Raw genomic sequence first — 16,741 nt, forward strand, 5'->3', positions numbered from 1 at the left:
GTCACTGCCAAGCTGTCGCCAGAGGAAGTGGCTCCCGAGCCACAAGAAATTCCCTCTAGCCAGCGAGACTTTCTTCTCCAAGCCTGTAGCGCATGCAGGGTTTTTGCCTTCTCCCACTTTGTTCCTGGACATGGTCAAGGAACAGTGCGCTTCCCCTTCGGCAGGTACTCGCCCATCTTCTCTAGATAAGCGTTTCTACAACGTCAGCGCAGCCCTGGACAATTCCCTGGCAGTGCCTTCTGCTGACATTCCGGTTCTGGCCTTGTTCCCATTTTCTGGCACTCTCACGTGGGCAGCCATACGGTGGCTGCACCAACTCCAGATTAGATTGCCTACATCTGACCTTCAGTCTCACCAAGGCCTTAATAAGATTATCGCAGCGGCGGAATTCACTGCAGATGCCACTCTCAATTCTGCCAAATTTGCATCTAGGGCCATGGCATCTTCAGTAGCAGCAAGAAGACTGTTATGGCTCAGAAATTGGCAGGCGGAGTCACACCGTAAATGGAAGCTGGTTTCAGTTCCATTTGCGGGCGATAAGCTTTTTGGCAATGCTCTGGAACCTTATCTCATCGAAATCAGAGATAAACGTAAAATTCTCTCTTCCTCTGGGAAGAGAGCCGACTATCACCCAGCTCCTTATAAACAGCCATTTTGGGAGGGTGAGGGTCGTTCCTGCCGTCGCTCTAAGTAATCCCTCGTTCTCCCCACCCATCGGAGGTCGCCTAGCCTTCTTTGCCTCCAAATGGGAGGAATCAACGGTGGATGCCTGCATGCTCAGCACTATAGGTCAGGATTACAATTGGAGTTCCTAATGCACCCCCCCCCCCCGAAAAAAAAATTTTTTTGATCTGTCCTGTCTCTCGGGACATGTCAAGGCAAGACATGAATCAGGCCATTCAACTCCTTCTTGAAATCCGAGCTATTCAAACCTGTTCCCCCCTCTCAATGGGGACGTGGGCTTTATTCTCGTCTTTCATCATTCCCAAAGCCTCGGGGGGGGGGGGGTAGCAAACCATCCTGGATCTAAAATTTCTCAACCAATTTGTACAATATGGGCTATTTAAAATGCAGACTCTGCATTCTATTTTAGAGAGCGTTCGGGAGGACGATCTCCTCTCTTCCACTGATCTCATGGAGGCTTCCTCCACATCCCCATTGGGCCTCATCATCGCCAGTTTTCCCGTTTCTGTTATCAGAATACCCATTACCAGTATCGAGCACTTCCCTTCGCCCTCTCATTGGCTTCAAGGGTCTTCACGAAGGTTCTGGCAGCATTGATGGCATCTCTGCTTTCTGTTTCAGTGAGGATCCAATGCTACGGACAACATTTTGATTCTGTCCTCCTTCATCCATGCAGTCCATCGGGATCTGCAAATTACCCTGTCATATCTCCAGAGCCACAGATTTTTCCTGTCCACTCTAATGGTTCCTGCTTTCCTACCAACGAGCAGGAACCAGCCACTCATCCATCAAGGTCCCGCTCCCACCACAAATCCGGAGATCTCTCAATTGGTGGTGTTCCCTGTTAATCTGAAAGGGACTCCTTTTCAGGGTTCCAGACAGGCTAGTGATAACCACCGATGCCAGCCTCCTGGGTTGGGGTTCCCATATGCAGGGCCAGATAGCTCAGGACCTTGGTCCAGGTCAGAGCCGGCCCTTCCCATAAATTGGCTAGAGCTCAGAGCCATTTTTCTACCTTTCAAGCATTTCAGGCACTCATGACCGGCTCTCATGTTCTAGTCCTTATGGACAACATGGCCGCCATGGCTCATGTCAACCAGTGGGGGGAGACGAGATCCAGAGCCCTCATGGGAGAGGCTCTACGGTTGGGGTTATGGGCAGAGCAACACTTGTTGTCGATCTCGGCGGACCACTTCTCCAGGATCAACAACTCCCAGGCTGACTGGCTCAGCAGGAGCCTAGTTGACCAGGCAGAATGGTCTATTCCTCCTTCTCTGTTCAGGGACCTTTCCCTCAGATTTGGAACGCCGGAGGTGGATCTTCTCCACTCCTCAAATTGCCCAGGTCACCAGATTCTTCACCAGGTTTCCTTGCCAGGGAGCGGAGGGGACCAATGCCCTTCGGTGCAGATGGCCCAAAAGTCTCCTCTATGCCTTTCCCTCGCTCCCATCATTCCGGCAGTAATCCGGAAGATGTTGGAGGAATGAGTGGAGCTCCTCCTCCTGGCAACCTATTGGCTAAGGACGCCCTGGTTTGCGGACCTGGTCAACCTATCAGTGGCTTCTCCTTGGAGGATCCCAGCCCATCTAATCTCCCTTCATCAGGGGATTCTGCTCCACCCGGAGCCCCAGTGGGTCAAGCTGACCATGTGGCACTTGAGCAGCAGCGGCTAGGGGTGGCTGATCTTCCTGAAAGGGTCATCATCACTATCCTGGCATCTCGCAAACCTCCCACAAGGCGCATCTATGATGCCACCTGGAAGGCCCTTCCCGATGGTGCCTTAGGGAGGGTCTCTCTCCCGCTTCAGCCCAGTTGGCAGAGGTTCTTAGATTCCTTCAGCATGATCTGGAGAAAGGTTTGGCCCCCAACACCTTACGCAGGCAGGTTGAGGCCCTCTCCTTGGTTCTTTCATGGGGTTCACTTCCTTCCTTATCCCATCACCCTTCAGTCAGGAAGTTTTCGAAAGTGGCTTCCAACCTGCACAGGTATCCTTCCTGGGATCTTCATGTGGTCCTTTATGCCCTTACAAAGCCCCCTTTTGAACCCCTTAGAACATTGTCTCTCCGTTTCCTGACTCTGAAGGTAGTGTTCCCCGTTTCCATCACTTCAGCCAGGCAGGTATCCGAGCTCGCTGCTCTTTCCATCAGACAGGACCTTTGTTCCTTTCATGATGATAGGGTTGTCCTCAGTCTGGACCCCTCATTTATTCCAAGGGTTAACACCTGTTTCACAGGTCCCAGGACATTATGTTGCCTGGCTTCTGCCCCCTCCCGCACCATGACTTAGAGCAGCAGTGGCACTCGCTAGACGTAGGTAGGGCTCTTAGAATATACATTAAGTGCACTTCCTCCTTTAGGAAGTCTGAAGCCATTTTGTTTCCTTTTCCCTTCTCACTTGGGACACAAGGCCTCTTCTACTATTAGCAGGTGGGTCAGATCTTGCATTGAGCAGGCCTACAAAGCTGCGGCCCTTCCTCGAGGTCTGACGGCGCACTCTACCAGAAACGCGGCCACTTTGGCTGCCTGGGCGACCCAAGCACCCTTGGAGGAGATTTGTTGTGCGGCCACGTGGACATCTCCGTCTCTTTTCATCAGATCCTGGCATCTGGATGTCCGTCTGGATGTCTTTGCCTCGGCAACTGCAGCCTTCGGCAGACAGGTGCTTGAATGAGTGGTTCAACAGTCAGTGTGATGAGCCGGACGAGGACCCACCCGTGGACATGCAAGCTTTGGTATGTCCCATCCTGGGCTCTCGATGCAGCATGGAGGAGAATGGGCGTTGGTAGAAGTTACCCTGAACGCCCTTTCTATCTATGCTGCGAGAGAGCCCAGCCCCTCCCTTGATTCGTCCGGAGAGGGTAAGTCATATTTCTGTATTCATTTGTGCTTTCAGAGACACCTTTCAGTCTGTCAAGTATCTTCGCCAAAGCTGGGGTCTCTTCCGGGGGCTGGCTTTTATATCTTAGTACAGACTCAGCTAAACGACGTCATAGGAAGGAGTCAACCCATCCTGGGCTCTCTCGCAGCATAGATAGAAAGGGCGTTCAGGGTAACTTCTACCAACGCCCATTTCCTGCAGCTTATCACAGGGAGCAGACGTCCAGACTACCAGGCAACCTCCTTCCTCTCCTTATCAATTGCCTGAAGCTTTAAGGAAAATGACAATTTTACATTTCTAATTTAACATTCATGAAAACTACTGCTTGTCATCACTTTTGATAATGAGTTTTTTTCTTGTATCAATTTAAAGGGCGTTGGAAGATTTTATAAATCCAGAAAGAAACATATAATTACAACACAAACTGAACACAAATGTGTGCTAGATTCTTGCCGTGCCCTAGAAGCTGAGGGCTTTCGAGTCACTTATTTACCTGTAAAGAAAAATGGCCTTATAGATATTAAGGTAAATGATTTATTTTCAAATATTTGTACATCTGAAGAACAGAATGCTGTTTTAATTTTTTGCTGTCCTCATTAGTCTTAGTATATAGCTTTCTGCATAGAATTTTCTCAATAAAAACAAACAAAATGTTTGTCAGGTAGAAGGTTAAAACTGATGTTCAGGATGTTAACCATTTCCAGTAGATCTAAGTACATTAATAAATGCAATTTAAAACATAGTAAGCTTGTTCTTACATTGAAATAATTTGATTAAATGATGATGATTTACTTGTTAAGATGCAATTCTAAGAATATTAAGACCATACAGTATTCAATTTAATGGAACTGTTGAGTATGCACACATAGGATTGCATCAAATAACATTCACTTGTTTGTTTGTTAAAACTTGCTGCTTTTTTACTTCAACAAGAATTGTGATCTGGGATTCCATTTTAAAATAGAAATTACAAAGTCATAATAATTTTAAAAAGAGTAGGGAAAGCTTGAAAAAAATAGTTTCTTGACTTCTTTCCATATTCTTATCAGGTAGCCATGTTATCTGTATAACAAAGTAATCTGTATGTATGTACATTTCTGTTTTGTGTTATTTCTGCATTTGTGTATCTGCACACTGGGAGGTATGGGGAAAGCTACATATGCTTTGTTCTGGGTCATATGACTAGGAGGTAAAAGGACTTAGAATAGCAATCACCAACCTTCTGAGCCACTGCACAAATATCTCTCCCATAGGATACATTTGGAGAGATTTTTTTTCCTAGTCTCCAACCTAATCCAGTTATTTTCAAATATTGTCTACTGTTCCCTACATACCAGTCTTCACTCTATTTTGTTCAGCTTTCAGAGAGTTATCCTGCTGAAAGACAAAGTTTGCAGATCCTTTATGCAATTTTTTCCAGCTTTAAAAATTCAAGTAATCAGAATTTGATGGGCTATATGTGGTCTAATATATTAATACAGAGATTTGTAGCCGTTTTTTATCTTTTTAAATATTTTATGTATAGAATTATACTTCTAAATTAATTGTTAACTATATGAACAAAATCCATGGAAGCTACATGTCTATCAAACAGTAGAATATTGTAATGTGGGAAGAAATATTGTTTTTGTTGATTTTAGACATTACTTGACCACTCAGAGGCAATGTATGACTAATTTTGTTTGCATTAGGATTCATCAAGTATAACAACCATTAGTTACCCCCTCTCTCTTGTTGGGGTGGTAGAATTGTGGGGCCTATATTATGAGGACGTGACATAAAACAATAGCTCTGCCTCTCTAGTTTGAGAATTCAAATAAGGAAGATGTATATAATACATAGTTTTCCTTGGATTGCCTAAGGCTATGTCAAACTTGAACTGATAGAATGAACTTAGAATAAGCTATTTTAAGATTCTAGTAGCCAGTTCTGAGCTTGACCCATTATATTTCACTTGTTTTGAACTTGAACTGGTTTGTACATATCTAATTATTTCCCTCTTGTATTATTTTTATCAGGAACTGAAAAATGCAATAGAACCTGATACAAGCCTAGTGTCAATAATGACTGTGAACAATGAAATAGGAGTGAAACAGCCAATTAGTGATATTGGTATGTAGACATGAATTGTGATCTATGCTCCAAATAATGGCCTGTGTTGGAGGGGCCATCATATGTAGACTAACCTGCTTTAATTGGTTAAAACTAATCACAATTTTATTACAGTACTTACCGGTACACAGTATAGGTAGTCATTGATTTATAATAGCAATAGGGATTGGAATTTTTGTTCTTAAGTAATGTATTCATGAAGCATGACCACATCACTTAGCAACAACAATCCCTGAAGCCCCAGTTATCATTGTTTACTGAATTCTATGGCCATTAGCTGAGGCAGTTTCTGGCTGGCTACTCACAACCAAATCAGTGGGGAAACCAGGAAATAGCAAGTTTAGGCAGCTGGCAGGTAAATAGCGGCTGCTGAGTGGGGAAGGAGGTGTGGGGGGTGGGTGCAAAGGTGTGAGGAAGGCTTGGCAAGGCTTGGGGAGGATACATAAGGATGCAAGGGAGATGCAATGAGGATTGGGAAGGGTGCAAAGGAGATGTCGCAAGGGTTGGAGAGGGTACACGGGGATGCATGAGATATGAGGAAGGCACAGAGAGGCTCATGAAGAGTGCATAGGAGTATGCAAGTGGCTTGCACAGTGCAAGCGCAGAGGAATTGAGTGAGTGGCATGGTGGGAGACATTTACCCCAAGAACTTGTGATCTACCTGGCTTCCCCATTTACTTTCTGGGAACGGCTTTCCCCATAGACAGGGAAAGGTTGCAAATGGCCATCACATGACAGCAGGACACTGCAACTGGTTGTAAGTGCAAGCTGGTTGCCAAGCGCCAAGATCAGGATCATGTGTCTGTGGGAATGCTGGAATGGCTGGAACTCTGAGGATTAAACTGTCTCAGTTTATTGCCTCCAGCTACTGTCATGAATTTTGCCAGTAAGTAAAATTCATCTGCAACCATATTGTCTAGTGGCTGACTTCTCTATATAATACAAGAAAGAGTTTAAGGTTTATGAACCATAGGTAGGAAAAGTTGACTTAGAAATAACCAGGGGATATTTCCTTTTTTTTTTGTTTTTTGACAGTCTTTCTTTTAGATTTTCTCATTAGCTTCCAGGGCAGATGCTAAATACAGCATAGAAGAAAGTGAATAAGTTAGTGAACTGCCTACCTCCCTATATTAGAGACAGATACTTCCTATAAATCTAAATCAAAGACTTATATATGAGGAGAAAACAATTGCTTTAATTAATCCTCAAAATTATCCCTTGAAGATAAATATTAGTTTCTATACTTAAAATACTCATTTTAAGATGACAAATAATTATACTGTGGTGTTTTTTTTTAATTACAGGTGACATATGCAGTTCCAATAAAGTTTTTTTTCATACAGATGCTGCACAGGCAGTTGGAAAAATCCCTCTGGATGTCAGTGATATGAAAATTGATTTAATGAGCATAAGTGGCCATAAAATTTATGGTCCCAAAGGTATTAATATTTTGTGAGTCACTGTATTTAAAAAAGAGTCATTATTGCATGAATGTTATAATTGCTGAACTGTACTTAATTGTAGTTTCCCTAAGTTTTTGGATTGATTAATATTGAAGTAAGAGCTTATTATTTTTTATTTACTTTTTAAAAATATTTAGAAATCTTTTGAAAAGGCAATCACTTATTGAGGTATTATTTTAATTGAATTGTAGGATATTCTTTGTTGTAATTCTTAAGTATTTTATGCAAGTGGTTGTTGTTAGTCGTGAAGTTGTGTCCAACTCATTGCGACCCAATGGACTATGTTCCTCCAAGCCTTCCTCTCCTCTACCATCCTCCCGAGTCCATTTAAGCTCACACCTACTGCTTCAATGACTCCATCCAGCCACCTCATTCTCTGTCATTCTCTATTGCCCTCAATCTTTCCCAGCATTAGGCTCTTATCCAATGAGTCCTTCCTCCTCATTAGGTGGCCAAAGTATTTGAGTTTCATCTTCAGGATATGGCCTTCTAAAGAGCAGTCAGGGTTGATCTCTTCTAGGACTGACTGGTTTGATTGCCTTGCAGTCCAAGGGACTCACAGGAGTCTTCTCCAGCACCATTAGTTCAAAGGCCTCAATTCTTTGGCGCTCAGCCTTTCTTTCTTTTTTTTAAAATTAAAAATAAACTTTATTAAAGATTAAATATATATATATATACATACATAATACGTAGAATACAACATTTCATTGCAAACGAAATCAATATACAAATACATAACAAATAAACATAAAACATACATATTTCTAATCAGCTAAGATGATGTGATCTTTTATTGAAAACAATTTTACTAGTATTCATTTCCTGTTTTTGGTAAATGCTCTTAATCTAACCACTTTATTTTTCAAATCCTTTTCTTTTTATTCCGTGGTTTTTATCTTTGATCCAATTGTACCATTTTCCCCAAGCTGTACTATATTTTGAGTCTACCTTATCCCTAAGTTTTTGGGTAAGTAGGTCCATTTCAGTGCAGTCAAGAACTTTCTGAATTATCAAATTATTTGTTGGCATTTGGTCACCCTTCCAGCATTGTGCCAATGTAATTCTTGCTGCCGTAATTATATAGAGAATTAAATATTTCATTTCTTTTGCATAGTCCCCTTTTAACATTCCCAACAAAAATATTTCGGCCTTAAATTCTAGTTGGATATTTGTAATTTCTTTTATCCAAATTCTAATTTTTTTCCAGTACTTTTTACTTTTTGGGCAAAGCCGCCAAGTGTGAAAGAAGGTACCCCTCATTTGCTTACATTTCCAGCAAGTCGGACTTAAGTTTGGGTACATGTTCACTAACCTTGAAGATGCCAGATATCACCGGTAACACATTTTATATTGATTTTCTTTATAGACAGCCGATTTTGTTCTTTTGTAATTTTGTTTCCAGACTTTTTCCCAATCTTCCAGATTAATGTTGTGCCCTACATTCCTTGCCCATGCAATCATTGGGCCTTTAACTATTTCTTCCGCCATTTCGAATTCTAGTAGGTAATTGTACATTTTAGAAATTAATTTTTCATCCATTCCCTCTAATATTTTATCTAATTGGTTCGGTTTTACCTCAATTCCAAATTCTTCTATGTCTTTTTTATACCTCATCTTAAGTTGTAAATATGACCACCATTCTATTTTCATGCCTTGCTCTCTACGTTCTTGGTTTGTCTTTAATCCTCCTGGGGAGTTTAGGACATCATAATATCAAATCTTTCTTCCGGTTTCTAAAGCATTGGGGTGGATCAATGCCTCCTGATGGATACACACCCTGGAATCTTCATATAATGTTTATGTTTAATCTCTTTCCACACTTTCAATAGTGAGCTTCGAATTACATGCCTATTAAAGTGTGTGTAGCTCTTATTTCCTGGGTTCCACATGAAGGCATGCCACCCTGCCTCCAGATCGTGCCCTTCTAGGGTTAAAATTCTTTTGTTTCTGAGGTTGGCCCATTCTTTAATCCATGTTAAGACTGCTGCTTCATAGTATATTTCCAGGCAGGGAGTCCAAATCCACCTCTGCATCTATTGTCTTGTAATGTGCTTAGTTTTATTCTCACTCTTTTCTCTGACCAAATAAATTTCATGGTAATTTTGTTTAATTCATTTAAAAAAAAATTGTCTAATTTAATTGGAATAGTTTGAAAAAGCAATAGTATTCTTGGCAAGATGTTCATTTTGTTGGTCGCAATTCTCCCTAACATTGATAATTGTAGTTTCCCCCATTTTTCTAAATCCTTTTTCATTTCTAGTACTAGTTTTACATAATTATCTTCTTTTATTGTTGAACATCTTGCCGGGCACTCAGCCTTTCTTATGGTCCAACTTTCACAGCCATACATTGCAACTGGGAAAACCATAGCCTTGACTATACGCACTTTTGTTGGCAGGGTGATATCTCTGCTTTTTAGTATGCTGTCTAGATTTGCCATAGCTTTCCTCCCCAGGAGCAAGCATCTTTTAATTTCTTGGCTGCAGTCCCCATCTGCGGTGATCTTGGAGCCCAGGAAAATAAAATCTGTCACTACCTCCATTTCTTCCCCATCTGTTTGCCAAGAATTGAGAGGGATGGATGCCATGATCTTAGTTTTCTTAATGTTGAGTTTCAAGCCAATTTTTGCACTCTCCTTCTTCACCTGCATCAAGAGGCTCTTTAGTTCCTCTAAATATTTTAGAATTATGTGGAAGCATTATTATTTATTTTAAGGTAGCATTGATCCAATTATTCTGTATAATCTAGGAAGTATTTATTCAGGTCTTGGCTGCATCAATGCCTTAGTACCGGTATTTAGCAATGACTGAAAGCTAATGCTCTCTTAAAACAAACAGACAAAGAAGAATTATTAAATAATCATTTTAAACATGTTGCCACTTTATAAACATAACCTGTCCCCAAGGTAATTAAACTGAAACTGCCAAAGATTCTTTGTTTCTTCTGTAATTTTGGGTGTTAATTTCCCCCATTGACTTGTAGCCATTATATTCAGTGTAAAGTGATTATACAGTAAAGTCAGCTTGTTAGAAGTCCCTATTTGCATTTCAGTGTAAATGAATTTCTTCTAAGCAATACAGTATTTCTGCTACAAGCATAGCTTGATTTTCTGCATTATGTTTTTGTTATACAGGTAGTCCTCAACTTACAACAGTTCATTTAGTGACTGTTCAAATTTACAACAGCATTGAAAAAAGTGACTTATGACCATTTTTCTCACAACCATTACAGCATCCCTATGGTCACATGATCACAATTCAAATGCTTGGCAACTAACTCATATATACGACAGATGCAGTGTCCTAGGGTCAGGAAATCACCTTTTGCGACCTTCTGACAAGCAAAGTCAGTGGGAAAGCCAGATTCATTTAACAACTGTGTTAGTAACTTAATAACTGTAGTGATTCACTTAACAACTATGGCAGGAAAGGTTGTAAAATGGGGCAAACTTCACTTAACAAATATTTCACTTAGCAACAGAAATGTTAGGCTGAATTATGGTCATAAATTGAGGACTGTATTAGGAGAAGGAAGCTTTCTAAATTGTATAACAGCTTGAATTCAGAAAAAATTGTGTTAGTTTACCTATTCACATATCTTAAACCAGACAGGCTTTTCCTTTTTTTTCCATTCCTTTTTTTCTTTTCTTTTTTCTTCTTTTCTTTCCAATCATGCACAAAATTATCAGCACTTCAGCCTTTAATTTGGCATGGATCAATGGAGTAATACACTTGACTTTTGGATTTGTGACACTATGTTTAGAAAAAGATTTGCTAGTTAGAATTGCTAAATAGAACTAAGAATCCTGATTATATATATATATGTATATGTATATGTATATGTATATGTGTGTATATATATATATATATATATGTGTGTGTGTGTGTGTGTGTGTATATATATATATATATTTGTTTTCTTAAGTTTTCGCGGGTACTTACATGTATGGTGTTCGGCTTGGTTCGGGTATTTTCCCACGTCATTGTAGTTCTTTTAAAGTTGTAGCACGTTTCAGCAGAATCTCATCTGCCACAGAAGCCTGATGATGGCAGATGAGATTCTGCTGAAACCTGCTACAACTTTAAAAGAACTACAATGACGTGAAATATATATATATATATATATATATATATATATATATATATATATATATATATATATATATATATATATATATATATATATATATATATATATATATATATACTGTGTATTTGTAAGCCCCTGAAATATCTTGAATTGAACAAAAAATATTTTTGTGTTTAAGGGGTTGGTGCAATTTATGTCCGGCGGCGACCAAGAGTAAGAGTAGAACCTATACAAAGCGGAGGAGGTCAAGAGCGAGGATTACGTTCTGGAACTGTGCCAACTCCATTAGTAGTTGGCCTTGGGGCAGCTTGTGAATTGGCACAGCAAGAAATGGAGGTAAAAATTGAGATTCAATTTCTCTGTATGGGTAGTCCTTGATTTACAACTAGTCATTTAGTTACAATTTGAAGTTACAACCTAGCCAGAAGAAAGGACTTATGACCCATATCTGATTTTCTAACAATCGCCCCATGAACCAGCTCCGGTGGCCTAGCAGTGGAGCTCTCGCCTCACAATCAGAAGGCTGTGAGTTCGATCCCAGGTAGAGGCTGGACTCTCCTGTTTGAGCAGGGGGTTGACTAGATGACCTCCAAGGTCCCTTCCAACTCTGTTATTCTATGTTCTATCACATGACCACACTTTGGACACACAGCAACATGGCTGTATTTACAGCTATTTGCAGTGTCCCATGGCACTTACTTCTGGCTTTTGGAAAAACTCTGTCCATAGCGAACAATGGGTTCACACTTACAATTGCCATCTTCACTTAATCACTGCTGCAAAAAAGTTGTAAAATAGGCCAGTCACGGGACTTATCCATTTTATGACCATCATGACATCCAATCATAGTGGGCAGGCTCCACTATGGTCATATATTGAACATTACCCATGTAGTCTATCCATAGCATATTTTGGACTGTTTTTGTTTTTGAGATATTCATAGCATAATGATTTAAATTGAATGTCTATAATATTATTATGTGGTGATCTGGAATTGGATTTAATATATCTTTGACAGGTTTGACATTTTTTGAGCCTTGGTGGTGTAGTGGTTAGAGTGCAGTACTGCAGGCTACTTCTGCTGACTGCTAACTGCCTGCAATTTGGCAGTTCGAATCCCGCCAGGTTCAAAGTTGACTCAGCCTTCTATCCTTCTGAGGTCGGTAAAATGAGGAGCCAGATTATTGGGGTCAATATGCTGACTCTGTAAACTGCTTAGAGAGGGCTGTAAAACATTGTAAAGCGGTATGTAAGTCTAAGTGCTATTGCTTTGTAATCACCAGTATTGAGGCAAATTCTATTGGATTTTTTCTTTTTTTTTCTTTTTTTAATCGGTGTCTCTGTTTTGCTCACATAACAACTCTAAATAAATCAACATTTATATTTACATTGCTCTTTGGGTCGTCTTTATTACGCAGAAGCAAAAGACATACATGTAATTCTCAGTTAACAACCACTCATTCAGTGACAATTGAAAGTTATGATGCTGCTGAATGAGTGGTACTTACAAACTGGTTCTTGAAGCTGCGGCCGGCACAGCAATCCTGAAGTCATGTGATCGCAGTTCGAATGCTTGGTAATTGACTAGCCCTTACAACAATTGCAGCATCCCATAAAGTCAATGGGGAAACCGGCAGGTAATGTTGCAGTTTGCTCCCACTCCCATCACATTTTCTTAAGGGTCCCCAGTATGGAAGTATGAGATCCTGGGGATCTTGTACTCAGTAGCACATGCCTGCCCAGAGCAATCATTGCTTGCTTTCCATTCCTCACCCAGTGAGGTTCATCCTGGGCCATAGCATCCACCTGTGCACTTACTCACACTTTAAAACATGCAGATTCCTGCCCAGCCACAATTGGACCAGGCTACAGCACCCACCAGCTTGTTTGCGAACCACCTAAGGAATGGTTTGTTGTGACTGGGACCTGCAACTTCTTGTCAGGTTTTCCATTGCCTTTGCTTGTCGGAAGCCAGCAGTAAGTCACAATTTGTGGTCATGTGAAATACTTAATTGATTGTTTTATTGATTAAGTGTATATGCTGCCCATCTCGCTATCAAGCAACTCTGAGCAGTATATGCATTTAATAAAGAAAGAAATAATGACCCACAATCCTTGTTTAACAATAGCAATTGAGGTCACTGAGAATTGCTGTCACTATGTGATGCAGTGACATGACATTGTGCTTTTCAACTGAATTGCTTAGTGATGGAAATTCCAGTTCCAATTATTGTCATTTAGCAAGGCATATATAAAGTAATAATACATTAATAACACTTTTATGGTTAATATATGTATGAACTTTGATGAAAAAACATGTCTTATTATTTCTAAGTTTTGATGGTGTTAGTGTGTTCTGTTTTCTAGTCCTGTTTAATAAAACTAAAAATGATTAATGAGGCAATTAGATTAAACTGGTCAAAGTTCAAATCCATTGTAATAAATTAATCAGTTTTTGTTTCTTTTCTAGTATGACCATAAACGAATTAGCTTATTAGCTGATAGGCTAATCACAAAAATAATATCAGAAATTCCTGAAGTTGTAATGAATGGAGACCCAATGGATCGTTATCCAGGTATAATTAGCAGAATGTAGACCTTTGTCATTCAGTTATTCACTACACACACACACACACATATACATTTAAAAGCATTTTTGTAACATTCCTCTGAAATCTGACTTACAATATATATCTAGAACAAAATAACTGTTTTAGAATTGAACATAACTAACTGCATAATAGTTCCATGCAATCCATAACCCCAAAAGACTACTGTGAAGTAATAAAATTCTCATTCCTTATAGTTTCACTTCAGTGAAGACACTATGTTTGTGTGTGTGTGGCAAATTGAGAGATAAAATTGTAACATCAGAGTTAAAACATAGATTGGTCCATTATCACATCATGGTTGTCTATTTAAGGTATTAATTAGAATTAAGTAATTCCAACTGGTAATTTGTGGGATATTTGATATTGAAATATAATTCTGTAGTAATATTTAATACTAAGTGGCAGTTGGTCTGTAATGTCCAATGATTTATGGATTGTACATTATTTTAATTATGTTTTATATCCAAAAATTACTTATAAAAGGGTGCTAGAATAACTCCAATGTGTGGAAACAAGGAGCAGAGAAGAGTCCTCTTATAGTCAAGGAAAATCTTCTTTCTTTTTTTCTGTGTCCCCTTCATTGCCATCTTCATAATGGCTCTAAGTGTCTTATAATGACAGCTGCAGTATAACAGACTGCTTGAATATATAACTGCATTAATTTTCATAACTGCTGAACAGCACTTTGGAAGATAAACTAAGATTCTTGTAAAGAATAGTTCTAAAAACGGAAAATTGTTGTTTAAGTTGTTTAAGACTATTAAATAATCTGATTTTGCTCTGTTAACAATGCAGGCTGCATCAATTTATCATTTGCATATGTGGAAGGGGAAAGCTTGCTGATGGCCCTGAAAGATGTGGCACTCTCTTCTGGAAGGTATAACTTTATATGTAAAATGGCACATGATTCAGCCTAATCTGTTTCTAAAGAAAAGACTGCTTGGAATTCCCAAAGAAATTGGAATTTGAAAGAAAATCAGAATAAAAGAGGCATGTAACACTAAAAATCTAGGCTGAGCCTGTAATCAGTTTTTTCAGAATAACCTTTTTGATTAGGAATGGCATTGACTGGCTTCCAATCATTTCTTTTTTTAAAAAAGTTATAATTTCAGGTTCCTTTTTAAAATCTGTAAATATGCACTAAATTGGAGAAGCTAGCAATAAGGTTTGACTATTGAGAACGGAATCCATCAGTTAATTCTTTTTGCTTTTAATCTTTTTTCTTCTCAGTTATTTTAATAATTTGAACATGCAAATGAATTCAAGAGATGCTTCCAATGATCCAGTTCACATGTAATCCTCTTGACTACATTGTCTTATATTTGGGTCTTATTTCTTTCTTTTCTTTTCCTTCTCCATTCCTTCATTGATTTTGCAAAATAAATCCTCTTTTTGGAGAGGATTTCATGCCACTTTCATTAGAACTAGGTTATCCAAAGTATGATGAAAGTTATAAAGGAGGTATATTCAGAGTATAGCAAACCATAACCTGCTCTTTTCATGCCTACTCTTGCTTTGCATTAAAACAAATATATTCTTTTCTTGATAGTGCTTGTACATCTGCATCTTTGGAACCGTCATACGTATTGCGTGCTATTGGAACAGATGAAGATTTGGCTCATTCATCCATAAGGTAAGCGTTATTGTGATAAAAGGAAAATTGTTTGTCATCTTTGTATATATGTTTTGTGCTTGATTTGTGTTTTATTTTATTTCAGATTCGGAATTGGACGTTTTACTACTGAAGAAGAAGTAGATTATACTGTAAATAAATGCATACAACATGTGAAAAGATTAAGAGAAATGAGGTAAATATTTTTATTAAAAATAGTATTTTTATTCATTTAAAATTAAATTTGGATAAAGATTGTGAAGAGAATTAGATTATTTGTTGTGTTCTTCAGCTGTGTCTGCTGTGAAATGATCAGATCTATGTAGCTAATTTAAATAGCTGTTACGTACAGCTGGTAATGTATGCTGTGTCATTAGAATTATACTAATAGTAGCTATGTGGTATTATGGATCCATCACAGGTACCTTTGCTGTATCTGTCAGCAGCTGTTTGAGGGGGAAAGGATTATTTGTCTTATGACAAATATAATTTATAGTTCTGAGAAACTGAAATTTAATTTTTCTTATTTTACAGTCCACTGTGGGAGATGGTACAGGACGGAATTGATTTGAAGAGCATTAAATGGACACAGCATTAAACTACTTATATATCAGACTGCATGGTTGGATTAAATGTTTCTGTACATTCCTGAGGAAAAGTATCTCGTTTTAAGTGTGCAGTTCCTGTGTGGCTAGTGAAATGCATTTTTTTTAAAATACAGAGCCTGAAAACTAATTCTAAGACAAGAGTTTTGTTTTGTGCATTAACTTTCATATAAAGAAGTATACATGGACATAAAGTATGCTGACACCAAAGAAGTTGCGGTACTTTTATTTTTAGGTGATTTTGTCACAGCTTGGTATAATGAGACTTCAGAATTGTATCATTGTGGAAAAATGGTTGGTGTTGTTGGTCTTCTGTAAGCATAATGAGGCCATTCTGAATGTATTTTATCATGTTACTTTGCAAAAACATATTATACATTCAGAAATAATATTTCTTATAGAAAGGAGTTTATTAAATCCTATGTCTTCTGCTTACACACTGGTGCTTGTTATGTAGCAGTGAGCATGCTAAGCTAACTAAATCTATAGATATATTTCCTATATAAAGTTCATATGAAAGTAAAAGAATTAATGTTATGTATTTTACGCAGTTATGTATTTCATGTAGAAGCTGTACCAATGCAATTTTTGTGCTTAAACTAATAGAAAAGAACATGGAATACAATAAAAAAAAACTCTTTGTCGCATTTGTAGATTAAGAGAAAACATTTGATAGAGTTCATAGGA

At 38.8% G+C, this 16,741-nt stretch overlaps 1 protein-coding gene across 1 annotated transcript in view; it reads left to right on the top strand.

Moving 5' to 3' along the window:
* The window catches only part of NFS1 (NFS1 cysteine desulfurase), a 21,787-nt gene extending 5,192 nt beyond the window's left edge, over nucleotides 1–16,595 (top strand). The window contains exons 5-13 of the mRNA XM_087959495.1: nucleotides 3,934–4,086; nucleotides 5,580–5,673; nucleotides 6,978–7,112; nucleotides 11,404–11,561; nucleotides 13,696–13,801; nucleotides 14,633–14,714; nucleotides 15,387–15,470; nucleotides 15,556–15,645; nucleotides 15,984–16,595. Coding sequence (XP_087815621.1) covers nucleotides 3,934–4,086; nucleotides 5,580–5,673; nucleotides 6,978–7,112; nucleotides 11,404–11,561; nucleotides 13,696–13,801; nucleotides 14,633–14,714; nucleotides 15,387–15,470; nucleotides 15,556–15,645; nucleotides 15,984–16,047 — 966 coding nt within the window. The 3' untranslated portion in view covers nucleotides 16,048–16,595. The remainder of the gene's footprint in view (nucleotides 1–3,933; nucleotides 4,087–5,579; nucleotides 5,674–6,977; nucleotides 7,113–11,403; nucleotides 11,562–13,695; nucleotides 13,802–14,632; nucleotides 14,715–15,386; nucleotides 15,471–15,555; nucleotides 15,646–15,983) is intronic.
* The last annotated feature ends 146 nt before the right edge of the window (nucleotides 16,596–16,741 follow it).

The sequence above is a fragment of the Notechis scutatus genome, chromosome 3 (assembly GCF_049901735.1).
Source record: "Notechis scutatus isolate UNSWTSFEM ecotype Mainland chromosome 3, rNotScu1.2, whole genome shotgun sequence".
Taxonomy (NCBI): Eukaryota; Metazoa; Chordata; class Lepidosauria; order Squamata; family Elapidae; genus Notechis; species Notechis scutatus.